Source organism: Mirounga angustirostris, unplaced genomic scaffold (genome assembly GCF_029215605.1).
Source record: "Mirounga angustirostris isolate CCGP_5_RB_7025 unplaced genomic scaffold, mMirAng1.0.hap1 SCAF_7, whole genome shotgun sequence".
Classification (NCBI taxonomy): Eukaryota; Metazoa; Chordata; class Mammalia; order Carnivora; family Phocidae; genus Mirounga; species Mirounga angustirostris.
In genome coordinates, this window is record NW_026991715.1 from 141,868,644 (window position 1) to 141,885,538 (window position 16,895).

The window sequence follows — 16,895 nt, forward strand, 5'->3', positions numbered from 1 at the left end:
TAGTAGACAATCAGCAAAATAAGGCCACGTAGGAATTATTGAGCTGTCTGATTTCAGTGCCAGAGCTGAGCACATGGATCAGACAGATGAACAGTCTCTAGACCCATCTGCAGTCAATTCTGAGTTATAGCAGCAGAACGACTCGGAACAAATTCCAAAATGGCTCTTCAAAAACAACACCAACAGCAGCAAACAGGTAATACAAGCTTGTTTGTGCTCTTCTGCCAACTAGCTATGTGCTATTGGTCAAGTCACTTTAGGGTATGGGGCTTGCTTTCCTAATCTACACAGTGAAAGGATGAGACTAGGTCCCCAAGCAGAAAACTGGTGCAGGGCTCTTACCTCTCAGCTGAAAACTGCCCCGCCCCCCATAAAGACCACCAGGATTCCCAGGAAGATGATTTTCCCAGCACTGCCATCTTGCCCTTGACCATTGCCAGAATAGAATCCCATTCCAACTTCTCCATTTTTCTTATGTTGGGTTCCTGTTGAGTTCCCCAGCGTGATGAGTTTAGGGGCAGTTTCTTGGGAATTACCCTCGGGATCACACTTGGGAAAGGCAAAGGAGAAGGCAGATTGAACGGACAGATGTCGGTCTGCAATGCAGTTGCAATACCAGTCTCAGCCAAGTCCATGGGGACCTTGGACCCCAGAGGGCCCTTCTGAGTTGTCCCAAATGGTATCCCCACTTCAATTAGTCATGCGACAGGGTTGCTTCTCTGCATTGGGTGAGAATAATTTCTGGAGAGGCACTGCGCTATACATCATCAGTGCCGAGACCCTGTGAGCTGAGGGTCTGAGAGGGCGGGTCCCGCAGGGGATACAGGACAGGGACGTAGAGCAGACAGGACATCCACCTCGAATTGTCTTAAAGTAAGAAGAAAGGGGCGTGAAGCATGGTGAAGAAGGAATGGATTAAAAAGAAACAGATGGATTAAGAAAATCAATGTTAGCGTCCTAGAGCCTTGCTATCTGCGTGACTTTGGCAAAGCTCTTTCATTTCTTTGTGCGTCCATCTCTTTGTAAGGATCACGACAGTCACTCCCACCACTACCACATCCATGACTGTATTCCATACTTCATTCTTGGGCAACATCCAAAGCCCTTTTGTTAACTTACAAACACCACTAAGGAGAAAAGAACCCACCCATATCAAAAATCTTCAGTAGCATCTGAATTCATCCTCAGTAACCATGAAGAGATGATCGGTAGCAGCAGAGAACTCAAATCTACACACCACAGTGGACACACAGCAATCCCAAGATTAAATTAGACTTGCAGGCAGCAGCCTGGGGGTTCTGACGTTAGACTCAATACAATTGCTCAGCTAGTTGTATCTCTATTACCCATGCTCCCCCTTGTGAGGCAATTTTCCTTATTGGAAGTAAAGCAACCCCAACCAAAGCATTTAAAAATGATCCTTTTCCTGTTTTTATTAGCCCGTATCAAAGAAATGACTATTTGAAGTACAACCAGGGGAGGGAATTGGCTTTTTATTGCTTAGTCCATGCTGTTATGGCTTTAGGAGTGGAGAAAGACTCCCCAAGGAGCCACTGGGCCTCAAAACAAGCTCGCAGGATAATCAACAGGCGAGGTCTTTCAAGAGCGACGGAAGACAGAGAAAATTATTGAAATATAATTAAATAAGCAGAGTGCATACAAAATAAAATGTGAAGAGTAAGAGGTTCAGGACAGAAATGTCATGTCTTGAAATTCACTTTCAAACTACTCTACACAATATACATTGTCCAAATGGGGCTACACAAATCTTTCCAACCAATGGAGTAGCTATTGATCTTGAAAATTAAAAGAAAGAAAGAAAGAAAAGAAAGAAAAGAAAGAAAAAGAAAGAAAGAAAGAAAGAAAGAAAGAAAGAAAGAAAGAAAGAAAGAAAGAAAAGACAAAAATGAGCATATGAATGTTGCCTATGATTCTGAATTTACACTCTGCTATTTCAAAACAAATGTCAGCCAGGCTCAGTGGCATGCCATGTAAAATTCCCACCAATGAGATACTCATCTGAGCTGAACACACATTGGGGTAAACAAACTAAAACATACAGTTCCAAGTGGGTATGAGGTCACAGAACCATGTCAAGTCCTTGTTCATAAAGCACAGCCACCTTCATCCCAAGTTCCATCTCAAAAAGCTCACGTGTTGGACTATTTGCTTCTTCTTTTTTTTTTTTTTTTTTTTTAAAGATTTTATTTATTTATTTGAGACCGAAGAATGAGACGAAGGAGGGTCAGAGGGAGAAGCAGACTCCCCGCCGAGCAGGGAGCCCGATGCGGGACTCGATCCCGGGACTCCAGGATCATGACCTGAGCCGAAGGCAGTCGCTTAACCAACTGAGCCACCCAGACACCCCTATTTGCTTCTTCTTTAGCTTGATTCTTATGGTGACCTTTTGTTGAAAGCTGTTCCTCTAACATACCATAATATTAAAGAAACAAATGACAATTTTAGTTATGTTTCTTAAATTCCTTACAGGATATGTATTTCTCTCCACTTAGAGAAAAAAAAAATAGGTGTGAAGAATCGATTTCATTAAATTTATAGAAAAGAATTATTTAAATACAGTTTCAAGTGTATGTACATACCCATATACCACACACAGCTCAATAATGTTTTTTTTTCTCAAATTGATTATTTCACTTCTGATTGTAGTAATAGGGGAAGCCAGAGGCAAAAGATCTAGAAACCATTTTAATCACATCAGACACACATAATGACTTTTATATTTTGTATAATAAAAAAGGAGAAAAAGAGACACAAAATAGAGACACATCTACTCAGCATGAAGTAGATCAATATATGAATTTAAAAAGATCCATAACCCTATGAGCATTTAATCCAGAGAATACAGAGCCAAAGGAATGGTTTATTAATTTAAAGATCAAATTTTAAAAATGTTTTCTAGGTTAATAATTTGCTTAAAATGTCACATAAAATCAATTTCCAAGTCAGGTTAAGCAAATATTACCAAACAACATACTCTTCAATAAATACACAGTAGTGTTCCACTCCATACTAATCATTGAAAATAGTTAAGATGACAATAATGTAAGGCAGTGAGGTTGAAAAGTCTTCAACAATTGTCTTCAGAGATACTAAAAAATACACATTTCCTCATTCCTTAAATACACCAGTAAAACTACTATCATCCATAAGAAGATGGAACTCCATTGTTAAAAATAAAGGGCCAAGTTAGAATTTCCTCAGAAGAAAGCACATGTCTGGATAAACTTTTTTTTTAGAGTTAAAATGTCCAAGTCTAAGAAATACTCACTGAAAATATGATAGAGTTTTCATAAGCTTTTCTTAGCTCCAACAAAGACCATGGCTAAAGATTCATGCTCATTTAATTATTTAACAAAAAAATGTATTGTGAACCTACTATATGAGCAGGTTACAGTCACATCAGGGTGAGCACGTGTAGGATGAACAATGAATACATACAAAGGAATAGAAACTAGAAAAAAATTGTGATTAAACTAGAAGACAGTAAACAGAAAGTAAAGCAATTAAAAACTAAATTGGACAGCCACATGCAGAAGAATGAAACTCGACCATTCTCTAGCACCATTCACAAAGATAAACTCAAAGTGGATGAAAGACCTCAATATGAGACCGGAATCCATCAAAATCCTAGAGGAGAACATAGGCAGTAACCTCTTTGACATTGGCCACAGCAACTGCTTTCAAGACACATCTCCAAAAGCTAGTGAAACAAAAGCAAAAATGAACTTTTGGGACTTCATCAAGATAAAAAGCTTCTGCACAGCAAAGGAAACAATCAACAAAACAAAGAGGCAACCCACAGAATGGGAGAAGATATTTGCAAATGACACTATAGATAAAGGGCTGGTATCCAAGATCTATAAAGAACTTCTCAAACTGAACACCCAAAAAACAAATAATCAAGTCAAAAAGTGGGCAGAAGATATGAAAAGACACTTCTCTGAAGACGACATACAAATGGCTAACAGACACATGAAGAAATGTTCATCATCATTAGCCATCAGGGAAATCCAAATCAAAACCACATTGAGATACCACCTTACACCAGTTAGAATGGCAAAAATGGACAGGGAAAGAAACAACAAATGTTGGAGAGGTTGTGGAGAAAGGGGAACCCTTTCACACTGTTGGTGGGAATGCAAGTTGGTACAGCCACTTTGGAAAACAGAGTGGAGGTGCATCAAAAATTTAAAAATAGAGCTATCCTATGACCCAGCAATTGCACTCCTGGGTATTTACCCCAAAGACACAGATGTAGTGAAAAGAAGGGCCATATGCACCCCAATGTTAATAGCAGCAATGTCCGCAATAGCCAAACTGTGGAAAGAGCTGAGATGCCCTTCAACAGATGAATGGATAAAGAAGATGTGGTCCATATATACAATGGAATATTACTCAGCCATCAGAAAGGATGAATACCCAACTTTTACATCAACATGGATGGGACTGGAGGAGATTATGCTAAGCGAAATAAGTCAAGCAGAGAAAGTCAATTATCATATGGTTTCACTTATTTGTGGAACATAAGGAATAACATGGAGGACATTAGGAGAAGGGAGGGGGGGTGGAATTGGAGGGAGAGATGAACCATGAGAGACTATGGACCTGAGAAACAAACAGGGTTTTAGAGGGGAGGGGGGAATGGGGGACTGGTTAGCCCGGTGATGGGTATTAAAGAGGGCACGTACTGCATGGAGCACTGGGTGTTATACGAAAACAATGGATCGTGGATCACCACATCAAAAACCAATGATGCACTGTATGGTGACTAACATAACATAATAAAATTTAAAAAATAAATAAATAAAAAATAAAAATAAAAACTAAATGAACAAGGTGAATTTCTATCATAATGACAGAACCTCCACGAGTTGCTATCAACTCATCCTAAAAGACCTGCCCCAGGCCCTCAGCACTTCCAAAGGCCTCTGGGAAATGTGGTTATTTGACAGCAAAGGACACAGAAGATGACAGAGAATCAGGAATCCCATGACCCTTAGAGTCCCAGTTTCAGAGGTGACTCTCTGATCTCCCAGGCAGTGACATAACTTTCCCGAGTGGAGGTTTTCGGAGGAGGCAGACGCCCCTCAGAGCCCCAGCTGAGTTTTATCAACGAGCAAGTGCCCTCTAACCAATAATGTCATCTTATCGTGAACATGTATCTAACAACTCACTCTGCATTCTCATTATGATCGTCTCATCACCATGAGGCTGGTCCTGTGGGCACCGTGGCCCCGCACCGTGGCCCCGCGCCGTGGCCAGAGATGACCACCAGGGAGCTAGACTTCTCTGCTGCAAAAGAGATTAAAGGATGGATGCCTTCAGATCCCCATTTTCATCCTGGGGTGCAAGCAATTTAAAATAGTGTCAAGAATGCCTGGTGATAACCCTCCAGCACGATTATATTGTTTCCTGTAGCACTTAGGGGAGAGGGACAGTATCGTGGAAAGTGTACTAAATTTAGAATCAAGATGACCTCACCTAATCTTCACTGTAAAATCAAGGCAAGTCACTTACTCTGCAAAGGCCTCAGTTTCCTCACCTATACACTGGGGATAATGAGAGGACACCTCTCCCAAAGTCCCTGTGATGATCAATAAGATTAATGTCTGAAACGCTTTATAGTCTCCAAAGCAATTTCATAGACGTACTTACGGAGAAGTCTCCCAGGAGCTGGCAGAAGAGAAGGACAAATTCTCAAGTACATATTGGAATAATTCCCCATATTAACAGCTGTTTCAAATCCATGGTTTTGAAACCAGAGGGAAATATAAGATATAACACATAAACTATTTAGGGAGGAAAGAGAACGTGTGCACCTTTCTTTGTCCTCTTTGTTTGTGAGCAGGTGCCCCTATCCCAGGTAAGGGCTATCCCAGCAGAAAGACCAATGAAACGTACATAGGGCTCCGGAGAATCAGGAGAACACCCTTTCTGCTCTACTTCACACTCCACAGACTCCAAAGAATATGCTAATTAGTTCACGTGCTGACATTACTATAGACCCTAGTTAGCCGGCCAGTTTGTCAACAGATTGTCACCAAATGAGCAGGTAATCTGGCCGTGGGAGAGCCAGGTAAAATGGGTTGAGAGTTTCCTTCAAAAAACATCTTTCATTTTTGATCTCCTAATCCATAAAACTGTCACTGTTTGTTTTTAGGGGCTGCTTCTTGGCCACTGCAATTCTTTAAGACGCACAAAGAAACAAAGACTGGGAAAAATTTTGGCTGCACCTGCAATGACCAGGGAGGAGGAGGTCATGGGCACAGTGGCAAGGGGCATGGACTCCAGTGCCACCAAGGGATTGTAGGCGTCACCGGGCCACTCACCAGCTGTGTGCTCTGGGCAGGGGCCAGCCTCTCAGCTTCCGTGTTCGCAGCTATAAAATGGGGTCATCAGCGCCCACCCGTCTGGCTGCTGTGAACTACAAGACTGAGTGTGTGTAAAGTGCTCAGAGGGCGAAGTCGCACCTACTGAGTGCTCAATAATTATGAATTATTAAATGACCAAAAATATAATAAACTTAGCAATATTAATATCTAGGAATAATCCTTTCTGTTCCATGAGCCAGCCAAGACAGTTTTAAGAAAACAGAGTTGGGGGGACCACTGACCCTGTTCTTTACATTACGAGGCAATCAATGCCTAATTCCCATTCTCTCTGAATTTGTTCTTTTTCCCTCTCCTTGTACTGGCGTTCCTTCCTCTACTTCACGCTCAGTCTCCTACCTGCTCCTCCTTCCTGGGCTCTGAGCTACCTCTGACAGTTGGAACCTCTCAGGCCTGGCCTTCATCTTGGACTTAACCGAGATGATAGCACGATTTGACTCAAGTACTCAACTGGGTCAAGAGGTTCCATGGCACACATAAGTAGCCTTTTCCTGACTTGTCCACCTTGCCAAGAAGAGGGTTACTCACAGCCAGAAGATCAATCCACAAGGACAAGAAAAATTCCCGAAATTTTTCTCTAGAAATTTTGATTCACCTTCCACTGCTACATCTGCTTGAAAAATGCTGCAAAGGAATTTACCACAGAAAGGGTAGCAAACAAAAAATGTTTTAATAACATTTCTACACATTGCTCAAGGCCTCTAACGTTACAATTATGAGTTCATGCAGTGTTAACAACTGTTTTTCATTTTGTTACTGGTTTCAAATTTAAATAGGAATTGATAGAATGAGCACATCTAATGCACAGCTTAATAGAGATTTACGGCTCCAGAAACAGTCTACACTTCTTCAACCATGGAACGGGGAAAATGTTGACCATGTGTTTATATTTCATTACCGAGGAAAATGCAGAGATGGTTAATGATTATTCATGTCAGAAGTTTTACAGTTGCCTATCTTTGGGCTATGAGCTAGCACACTTTAAAAGCATCTGCCCAAAAGTTTCCATTCTCCTCTGTTGCAGTAAGCATGCCGGGGAGGGACCCAGGCTGGTCAGACACTCTTGCCCTTTCTCTGAAACGTTCCGAGGTCCTCACTTACAGAACCCACAGGAATCACTTCCCATGAAATAAACCACACGGCAAACAGAACCTAAGGATTTTCGGGAACACCTAGGGAAAGTCTCTTAACAAAACATTTAGTTTCTCCCAAGAGTCTAAGCTAATGCTTATCCAACATACCTGCTTGTTGCTATTGTTTTAGAAACATCCTTTAGATATTCTGAAGTGCCGACACTGTCCAGAGCTGTCATTATTTACAGAGTAACTCTATTCTTACTCACATTTCCCCCTCCCTACTCACATCCACACTTAGCACACTGGAGAAGGAGGATCCTCCTGTGAATCAGGACTTCTCACCCTGTTCTAAAAGTATCTGTCTCCCTGCCTCGCTCCTCAGATACTGAACTTCCTTAGGACAAATCTATCGGGAGATTTAATGCAATGAGTAGGTTGAAGAAGAGTCCTACATTTCTGTAACTAGAACCAAACCAAACCAAACCAAAACCAAACCAAACCAAACCAAAACAAGCTACATTCTAGAAAAGTTCAGCTGATATGGACTCTGTTACTACATGGAAGACCTGCTGTTCTGTCTCACTCACAGTAAACAGGGTGCGGAACAAAAGTGTATCCGAGCTTCTTAGGAAGATGCTGTCTTTGTGTGGTTCTAGTCAATCTGCAGCTTCTGATTAAATATCACTAACCAATAACACTGATTAAAAGTCTTAAAACAGGAAGTTAAAACTTTTACTCAAGGCATTCAACATCAGCACAATTAAGGGTCTCACTTCAAGTTCAGCAGATCTACATGTTTTAGGGTAATAATAAAAGTAACAGTAAAACTCCAGGTACAGTCAATGTGCTTCACTACACTGAAAATAAGGATAAGTCATTTATCAAACCCAATTTTTGGTGCTGGAGTCTGTGTTCACAGAAGGCAGGAAAATAAATAAAATCAGTAGATTTTTCTTTTTCTTTTTTTTTCTTTTTAAGATTTATTTATCTGAGAGAGAACAGGAGCAGGAGGGAGGGGCAGAGAGAGAAAATCTCAAGCAGACTCCCTGCTGAGCACGAAGCCCAAGGCTGGGCTGGATCCCAAGACCCTGAGATTATGACCTGAGCTGAAATCAAGAGTCAGACACTTAACTGACTGAACCACCCAGGTGCCCAGATTTTTCTAATTAGTACCTAAATATATCTATAAACAGACATAAACACATACATATAATAGACAGATACAAAGAGAGAGAAAGAGAATTAATTCCCCCCAGGGAAAGTGGGGGAATATTTTTTAACACCTAAAAGAGACATTAGTAGATAAAGGCTAAGGTCTAAAGTTATTATTAATTACTCAAAATCAACCCAGAATTCATTTTAGTATGAGTTTGCTTCCCAAGGGAAAAGTTCCCTCTCTTTGCTATCTCATTTAAAATGTGCAAAAGATTCCCCAAATCTCTAAAAATATCTTCTGTCAGATGAAATGGTCTCATTAGTTATGCTAAAGCTTTGATTTGAACCGAATAGTGCAATCAGTATGGTTTATCTTCTGATTTTCATTAGAGTGAAATTATTTACTGGAGGCAAAAGATGAAGACCTACTTCTGTCTAAGTATGACGGAGATCTCTGGAGTTCTCTCTACACATCCAGCAAGCCGGGCAATATCCCTTGGTCGCAGCATGAAGAGCATGTCCTAGGCTTCCTCCACCCAAAAGTGGTCACAAAATATCCAATATAATTCGATAAAAGATATTTGCAAAGACTCTTGGCAAAAAAGAAAGAAAAAAGTGCCCAGTGACCGAAACTGACTCTGTTCCATGGCAGCTACAGATAGAAGACTAGTGATGTGACATGTGCATCGAATGAGGACTTATGCTCCCCAGCATAAAGAGTACTCCCCTTGGTATAACACAGTGGTTCCAAACAACAGTCTTCTACCTGGATCCTCAAGGATCAGTCTTCCACTTCCGTTAAGTCCTGGTCTAAATGCCAACTTTTCAACAGGGCCAATGGTGACTATTCTAATTAAAATGGCAACAACCAGTTCCTCCCAATCCCCAATAATCTGATGACTTTTTTATTCAGAGACATCAGCCCCTTAGAATGTATCACATGGTTTACTGAATCGCTGTGTGTGTGTGTGTATACACTTGCTAATTGTTCGACTTCCCATCCGTCCCAACACACACACACACACACACACACACACAGATAAGACTGACAAATACAGGATCTTAATCTGCTTACTGATGCATCCCAACTGTCCAGAAGAGTTCCTGGCACAGAGTAAGAAATAAGAAGTCAGCATACATTAGTTGAATGAAGGAATAAATAACTCTGGGTTTACAGAGACTTGGTCCTGAGTCCCAATTCCACCTGTACTAGTCGTAGGACCCGGAGAAATGCTCATCCTCTCTGCAGCTGTGTTTCCCCATTGGTAAAATGAGGACCTTAAGAGTGCCTGCCTTTAGAACTGTCATAAGGATTGCATGAGTCGGTGTATGTCAATGGCTTAGAATAATGCTTGGACACAGTAAGCTTTCAATAAACATTAGCTGCCATTATTATTATTATTATTATTCCAAGATACGTTTCCCAAGGTGGTGATGGATGAGCGATGATTTAGTGTTCAGGCAACTGGCTCTCCACATATCTGACAGCACGGATGTGACATGGTGAAAAGTGGCCCAGGGCACATGACAGAGCAGTAGAGCAACCAAGGGTTAGACCCCATCACTATGGCCTCATCAGCTCGAATTCAACACCACCCAGGATTTTGCAAAGGAGCTGTTAACTGTGTGTTACCGCCCCTGACCTGCGGGAGTAGAGTAAACATAACAATGAAACCACTGAGTAAATGAGGGTGAGGCTCCGACACCTTAAAAGGCAGGGGAAAGCACCCTGCCTCTTCCTACTCGAACAAGATTTATTTATTTGGCTTAACTGGAGTCAAAGCTAATGGTCATAATGGCTTTGCTTCACTCCAACTCATTTCCCAGATTTCTACACACAGGCTGAAAGTTACACGTTATGGAAGAAGATAAAGAGAAAAAAACAGACCTCCATAAAGGAATTTACCAGAACATACTATTCATTTAGATATTCATTTATGTTTCTAGAAATCTAAAAATCAGGAATGGTATGATAACTTTTTCATGGAGCAAAATCCAAGTTTGGGTGGGGGTGGGGGGAGGAAGGGCTACAAATTAAACCATTAACCTGAATAGTCACTAAGTATTTAGAAAAACAAAACACTTTGGAAACACCCATTATTTACCCATACCTAGAATTTAAAGGGAAAAGCAGGGATTTCACAACTGGTTGAATTAGGAGAGGAGGGGAGAATAAGTGAGGAAGACAGAGATGAGGGAAAAGGGGATGACAAAATCGGGGAGGGGCACTTATGGATTTCATGGCAGTAACAGTCTTAACTTCCTTATTTATCATAACATACCTTCCAAGGCTAATCTCTGTTAAGTGGTCCATTAAGGCATTGTAAGAGCAAAATAAAATGAATGGCTGTGTGCTCAAGAATTAGATCTTGATAGATAATGTCAGTAAGGAATTCCTCTCCTCACTCTAGAGAAAAAAGACTTCAGGTCTTTCTTGATTTCAGGAGAATTGAAAAAGGTCACAGTAGTTAAACTGAAGCTGGACTCAAATTTACAGACTCCCAAATTAACGCTCTCTGCTCAACACAAGAACTTCCCCCAAATTTTAACATATGCACGATAAGTGATTCAGTTCTAGGAAGAACCCAAGATTCTGCATTTTTAACAAGCTCCAAGGTGATGCTGATGTCCTGGTCCTTGGAGTATAAAGAATAGGAAATCTCCGTCCTTGTTGCACCTGCTAAGGTAAGTCTCAAGAAGAATTTTTGTTGTTTTAATGAAAAAGGGGTTTTCCAGGAGCAAGAGAAAGTAAGATTACACTGAAATACTTAAGTTTTAAACATTCCAATAGTTCAACACTACTTTGCATTTACATCATGGCGTCAACTCTAAAACATACTTAAAGAGCAGATTGTTAAAGTCTACACAAACCCCTATGTTTTAGAGTTGAGCAGTGAATGCAGGTGAATGCAGTCTCTCACTGCATTCAATGATATGCAACCACTAATAATTTCCCCCTTTTAGTACAATTTAGGTATGGTTTGAAATAAATCTTTGAAATAAATCTTAATTTCAAACCATACCTAAGTTGTACCAAATCTACTAAAACTGTCTTAATACTCAGTCTTAATAGAGATACTATGTTGAAGGTTTGATTTCACGTTCTTTGAAATTTGACATTTTAGATAAGACAGCATTGACACATTGAATTCCAACAGGCTTATTTGCATATATTTGGCCATCCAAAAACACACTGTTGACAGATACCAATTACAGTTGACCCTTGAGCAACCCAGGTTTGAACTGTGTGGGTTCACTTACATGTAAATTTTTTTATAAATACAGTATAGGACTGTAAATCTATTTTCTCTTCCTTATGATTTTCTTAACGTTTTCTTTTCTCTAGCTTACTTTATTGTAAAAGCATACAACACATGTAACATACCAAATATGTGTTAATCAACTGTCTCTGTTATCACAGTTGACTCTTGAGCAACCCAGGTTTGAACTGTGTGGGTTCTCTTATGTGCAAATTTTTTTATAAATACAGTATAGAATTGTAAATCTATTTTCTCTTCCTTATGATTTTCTTAACGTTTTCTTTTCTCTAGCTTACTTTATTCTAAGTACAGCATATAACACATGTAACATACCAAATATGTGTTAATCAACTGTCTATGCTATCAGTAAGGTTTCTGGTCAACAGTTGGCTATTAGCTGTTAAGTTTTGAGGGCATCAAAAGTTATACTGAGAGTTTTGACAGTAGGGGAGCTGGTGTCCCTAAACCCCATGCTGTTCAAGGGTCAACTGTACATATGTTATAATCCTATTTAGGAGAAGTCCAATGTAACTGGAGGAAAGAAAAGATTTTTAAGTTCATGTTACTTCTACTTCTCTATTTTTTCCTTGCTGATCACAGAGGAATCTCCAAGCATTGGAAGAGAGTTGGACACTAAGCACAATGTGTCCCTCCAGCTAAAACTCAGTTACCACCCAAAGCTTCCTATTGGTTCCCTTGAATCAGCTGAGCCCAAGAGGTTTTCCCTATAAAAAGTTCCACAGTGTATCTAAATCTGATCCCAGTAAAATTTCACTTCAGCTGAAGTGAAAATGCAGAGGTAGCATTTACGGATAACAGCTGGAGATCATTAGTCCTCTGTCTCTCCTTTTCTCTCCCAAGGGTTGAAAACTCTGCTGTTCAGACAGGAAGTCGTCATACACCACACACTACAATACCAGAATGCTGGGATATAAGAACAAGTTGCAGAAGATTAGGAGGGGTGTTGGAGGGGTTTCATTCAAGAACGCAGAGCCCTGACTCCATTTACCTCTTGGGGTGTCCCTTCCCCCCCCCCCACACACACACCGTGTTCAAGTATCACAATGTATGCACATCCACAAGTGACAGGCACACACTTTACTCCCTGCAAGCTTTTTAATATTCAGAGTAAGAAGGCTTAATCTTTCATTTTTCCGCAAATTTTTAAAACATTGAGAAGTTCTGGGGAATGTCCAAGATTCTCCAGTAATCTTTGTTGGCTTATTTTCACATGTGCTATCTAAAAAGACAACCGTTTAACCTTTTTTTTTAAATGAAATTATTAAAAAAAAAAAAAAATTCTCTCTCACGAAACTGCCCAGAATAAGGAGATTATATATATATATATATATATATATATATATATATATATATATATATATATATATATGGAATTCAGAACATAGTGATCTGGAAAAGAATGATTAAAACAAAAGGCTCCTGTGGATATGGTTTACTAGGGTCGGTTTCTGCTGTAATTTCACCAAGCTGCTGAGAACGAACAGACACAAACACGGGGAGAGACATCCACGTTCTGTGACCACACCTCAAAGTTCTGAACAGGATGATAGGAGTTTCCCTAACACCACATGCTGAACAGCCATTCTGCATTCCTACCAGTCTGCAGGCGCTGGACCCCGTTTGTAACCGCCTGTCCCCTGGGGGAGGGCTTATAAAAGCAACCCCGTCTCTTCCACTCCCCTCCAGCCAAGTTCAAGAAAGACAAACCTTACAAACTTCTGAACGGTGGAAAAAGCCCAGGCAGGATGCATATCGGGGGCAAGCTGCTAATCAGCTGGATTACAATACTACGGTTTTATGCAAAGAGGAGGAGGAGCGAGGGAGAAGCCAACCCACACATCCATCATCCTTTTAGGAGTAGGTGGAGTTTAAAGTTTCCCCAGCTTCCAAGTTACCACTTGACAGGCAATATTTCTGTGCAATTTCCAGCCCCACGTAACAGATGGTCCTTTGCCCGTCTTGAGCCCCGAGAGAGCCCAGACAAAGCCCCCGGCCACTCCTCGCCTCGCGAGGCCCATAGGTGGTGTTTCACGAAGCTGTCAGCTCAGGGGCATTGAGCAGAGAATGGAAACTTAACTTCGTTTTCTTCCAGAAGTTGTTCCTGCTACAGGAGAGTCCAGGGGACTGGAGCACAAAGGCCTGGGAAAGTTTTCACAGCGTTATTTTTCAAAAGCGCCTTCCGCCCTCTGCCAAACCATCATCCTAAACCCCAGATGCTTAGGAAAGGAAAGTTGAGGCACATGTGATCAGAAATACGGCAGAAATGAAACTTGAGCCGTCCCAAAGACGACCTGGGAAGTTGCTTAATGAGACCCCCACGGTGGGAAAGCATCCTCGGGGCGCCCCCGCACTCAGTGCCACAGGGGAAGGTGACGGCCCGGACACGGTGCCAAATGGAGGTGCGCCACTGTAGCGTGCGAGAACCTTCCTTCCCAGACGGGAGGGCGAGGGGGAAGGGAGGGGGGCGCGATCCCGGAGTCTGAGGGCGGACGGCCCACTCACCCTCACTGCCGTACTGTTTGCCATTGTTCGCGCCCATCCTGCCGCCGTCATGCCCGCCGTCTCCCCGGACACTCCATAGCTGGGGCGCACCGCCTGCGCGCTCCACCAGAGGAAAGCCCGCCCGACGGGACCGTTAGCTGCGCATACCCCACGCTCCGGGGCCGGGCTCCGACCGGGGGCGGCCCCTGCACTCCGGTGGGAGGGGGCGCTCCGTCCCCGCCTGGCACCCCCGATGGCTCCGGGTGGGGCCGGGGGCAGCCGCCGCTCTTAGAATCCGCGTTCCGGGCCAGCGGGCGCAGCGCGGCGGAGAGCCCGCGCCCCGGGGCCGCCCAGAGGCTCGCCGCGCCGCCGCCGCCGGGTCCCCATCCGCCCGCCCCGATCCCTCTGCGGTGGGGCTGAGCCGCGCGGGCGGCAGGGGCTCCCCGGCTCGGCCGCCTCCTCCCGGCGCCCCTGCGCGCCCGCGGCTTCCCCGGGGAGGGCGCGGCGGCCACTTGTTGCGGGTGCCCCGAGCGAGCAGAGACTCGCGGCCCGGCGCGGCGCACCCGCGGGCCGGACTTTTGTTAGCGCCAGGCGCCTCCTCTCGCCGCCCAGCGTCAATCACAGCTGGAGCCCCGGGGAGGAAGGCCGGCCCGCAGACGCGCGGCCTTTTAAAGGGGCAGCACGCCTTTTCGGGGCTCCGGCCCCGGGCCCCGGCCGAGGCGCAGGCCCTCGCGCCCCCCCGGAGAACCGCTCTGGGCGAAGGGACGTGCTCCTGGCTCTATTTTACTATTGTTCTTTTGCAGGCGTGGCCCCCAACTTGTAAGATGAGCTTCCAGGCGTCGTTTGAAATCCCTTGGGTTTGCCTGCAAATCCGGCCTATTTGGGGTGTGGGGGCCTTTAAAATAAACAGGCACCGAAGTCTGATTCGGTCTGACAAAGTCAGGTATCTGTGCTGCCATTCTCCTGTGGCTCCCACTTTTGGGGACTGAGGCGGGGAATGGAGGAGAGAGGGAGGGAAAACTTGAGGGGAACTTAGCAGGGAGTCACTGAAGAGCCAAAGACATTCCCCGCCCCGGTGCGGAAGGTTTCCTGGCTCAGAACTTTTAAAGACCTTCCGAGCCAGGAAGTGTATTTTCTCCCCGTTTCTATGATTTTTGTTTTTTTTTTCTTTCTCGTGGTTGGTGTTACCCTTTGTTTAATACATCACAACCTCTTTTGGAGATTTATATGGCACTAATAGAGCCTTAAAATGGCCCTTTGGTGTTCCCTCCTGTAAACAGAAAAAGGAAATTCTTCTTAATGTTTTATTCCCTTTCCATGTAAATACCTAGAATTTAATAACATCGCATCTTTGTGAAGACCCGGGCCTTCACGGCGCAAATTTCTTTGTATTGAGGCAAGCAGACAGTCCAGTTTCTCCTTATAGGTGTTCGATGTTTTAAATTAAATTAAACTTGCATTATGATACATATATATTCATAATATATAAGCATCTGCAATAACTTCATGGAGAACTGGAATTTTTGTAATTACCTCTTTCTTAAAGGGCTTTCAACCACCTGCAGAAATTGGGGTTCTAGTTGGGTAATTTCCTTAAATTTGGAACAATTTTCTTTCTTAAAGATAAAATAGAACATTTCAAAATTCAAAAATCTAGGTTTTATTGTGCAGGACAAATCATGTATTGATGAAATATCATAAATTCATTTATTTTCAAGGGCAAGTTTAAATAGTTTCGTGCTGTTCTGATTACATTTAAAGTGCTCTAGTCCCAAGAGATTAAGGACTGCATTTTAATTCATCTTTTTATATATAGAATCTAGCATACTGCCTGGCTGATAATATGTGCTTCCCATATCCCTAGAGTTAAATTTAAAAACTTGTGGAGGTGCCCGGCTGGTTTACTCTGTAGAGCATGTGACTCTTGATTTCTGCGTAGTAAATTTGAGCCCCTTTTGGGGTATAGAGATTACTTTAAAAAATCTTTTAAAACAAAAAAAAAACCCCTTGCATCATGGGCCCTAAATAAGACAGATGGTTGTTAAAATTTTGGAAGAGTTAAATGCATTTTCAGAGACTCCACCTGAAAGCACAAATCCAATCTAGAAAGGAGCTGACATCTGCATTATCTTCATCCAAAGCAGGTTTCTGCTCACCTGGTCTTTGTGATTTTCCACCACCATTTAGAGAACTACCCTGAATCTGATGATTTTGGAGGCTTAGTTGAACATAAAACCACCAAAAAATAGTGGAACATTGGAAATTCATCTTGATATTTGCTGCAGAGCTAACAACTTGCTTTTTTAATACGCTGTTGTCTCCCTGATGCTCTCAGTCCCTCTTTTGAGGTCTGTAAGTCACGAAATGGACAGGAGAAGAAACTGAGGCTCAAACAGTTTAAACATATGGAGTTACCCAGGTGGTAAACAACAGGTGGATTCAGGTTCTCAGATCCTCTCCTCCTCAGAGAGGAGGGCCATGGCCTCTCTTGA

General features: G+C 42.7%; 1 protein-coding gene across 2 annotated transcripts in view; it reads right to left on the reverse strand.

The window, feature by feature from the left end:
* FBXL7 (F-box and leucine rich repeat protein 7) overlaps nucleotides 1-15,007 on the reverse strand; it is a 371,784-nt gene extending 356,777 nt beyond the window's left edge. Inside the window, exon 1 of one of the 2 annotated variants that reach the window (XM_064596837.1) lies at nucleotides 14,425-15,007. In XM_064596837.1, the coding sequence (XP_064452907.1) occupies nucleotides 14,425-14,461 (37 nt within the window). In that variant the 5' untranslated portion in view covers nucleotides 14,462-15,007. The remainder of the gene's footprint in view (nucleotides 1-14,424) is intronic. The other variant, XM_045863279.3, reaches the window with a different exon arrangement.
* Between the last annotated feature and the right edge of the window lie 1,888 nt (nucleotides 15,008-16,895).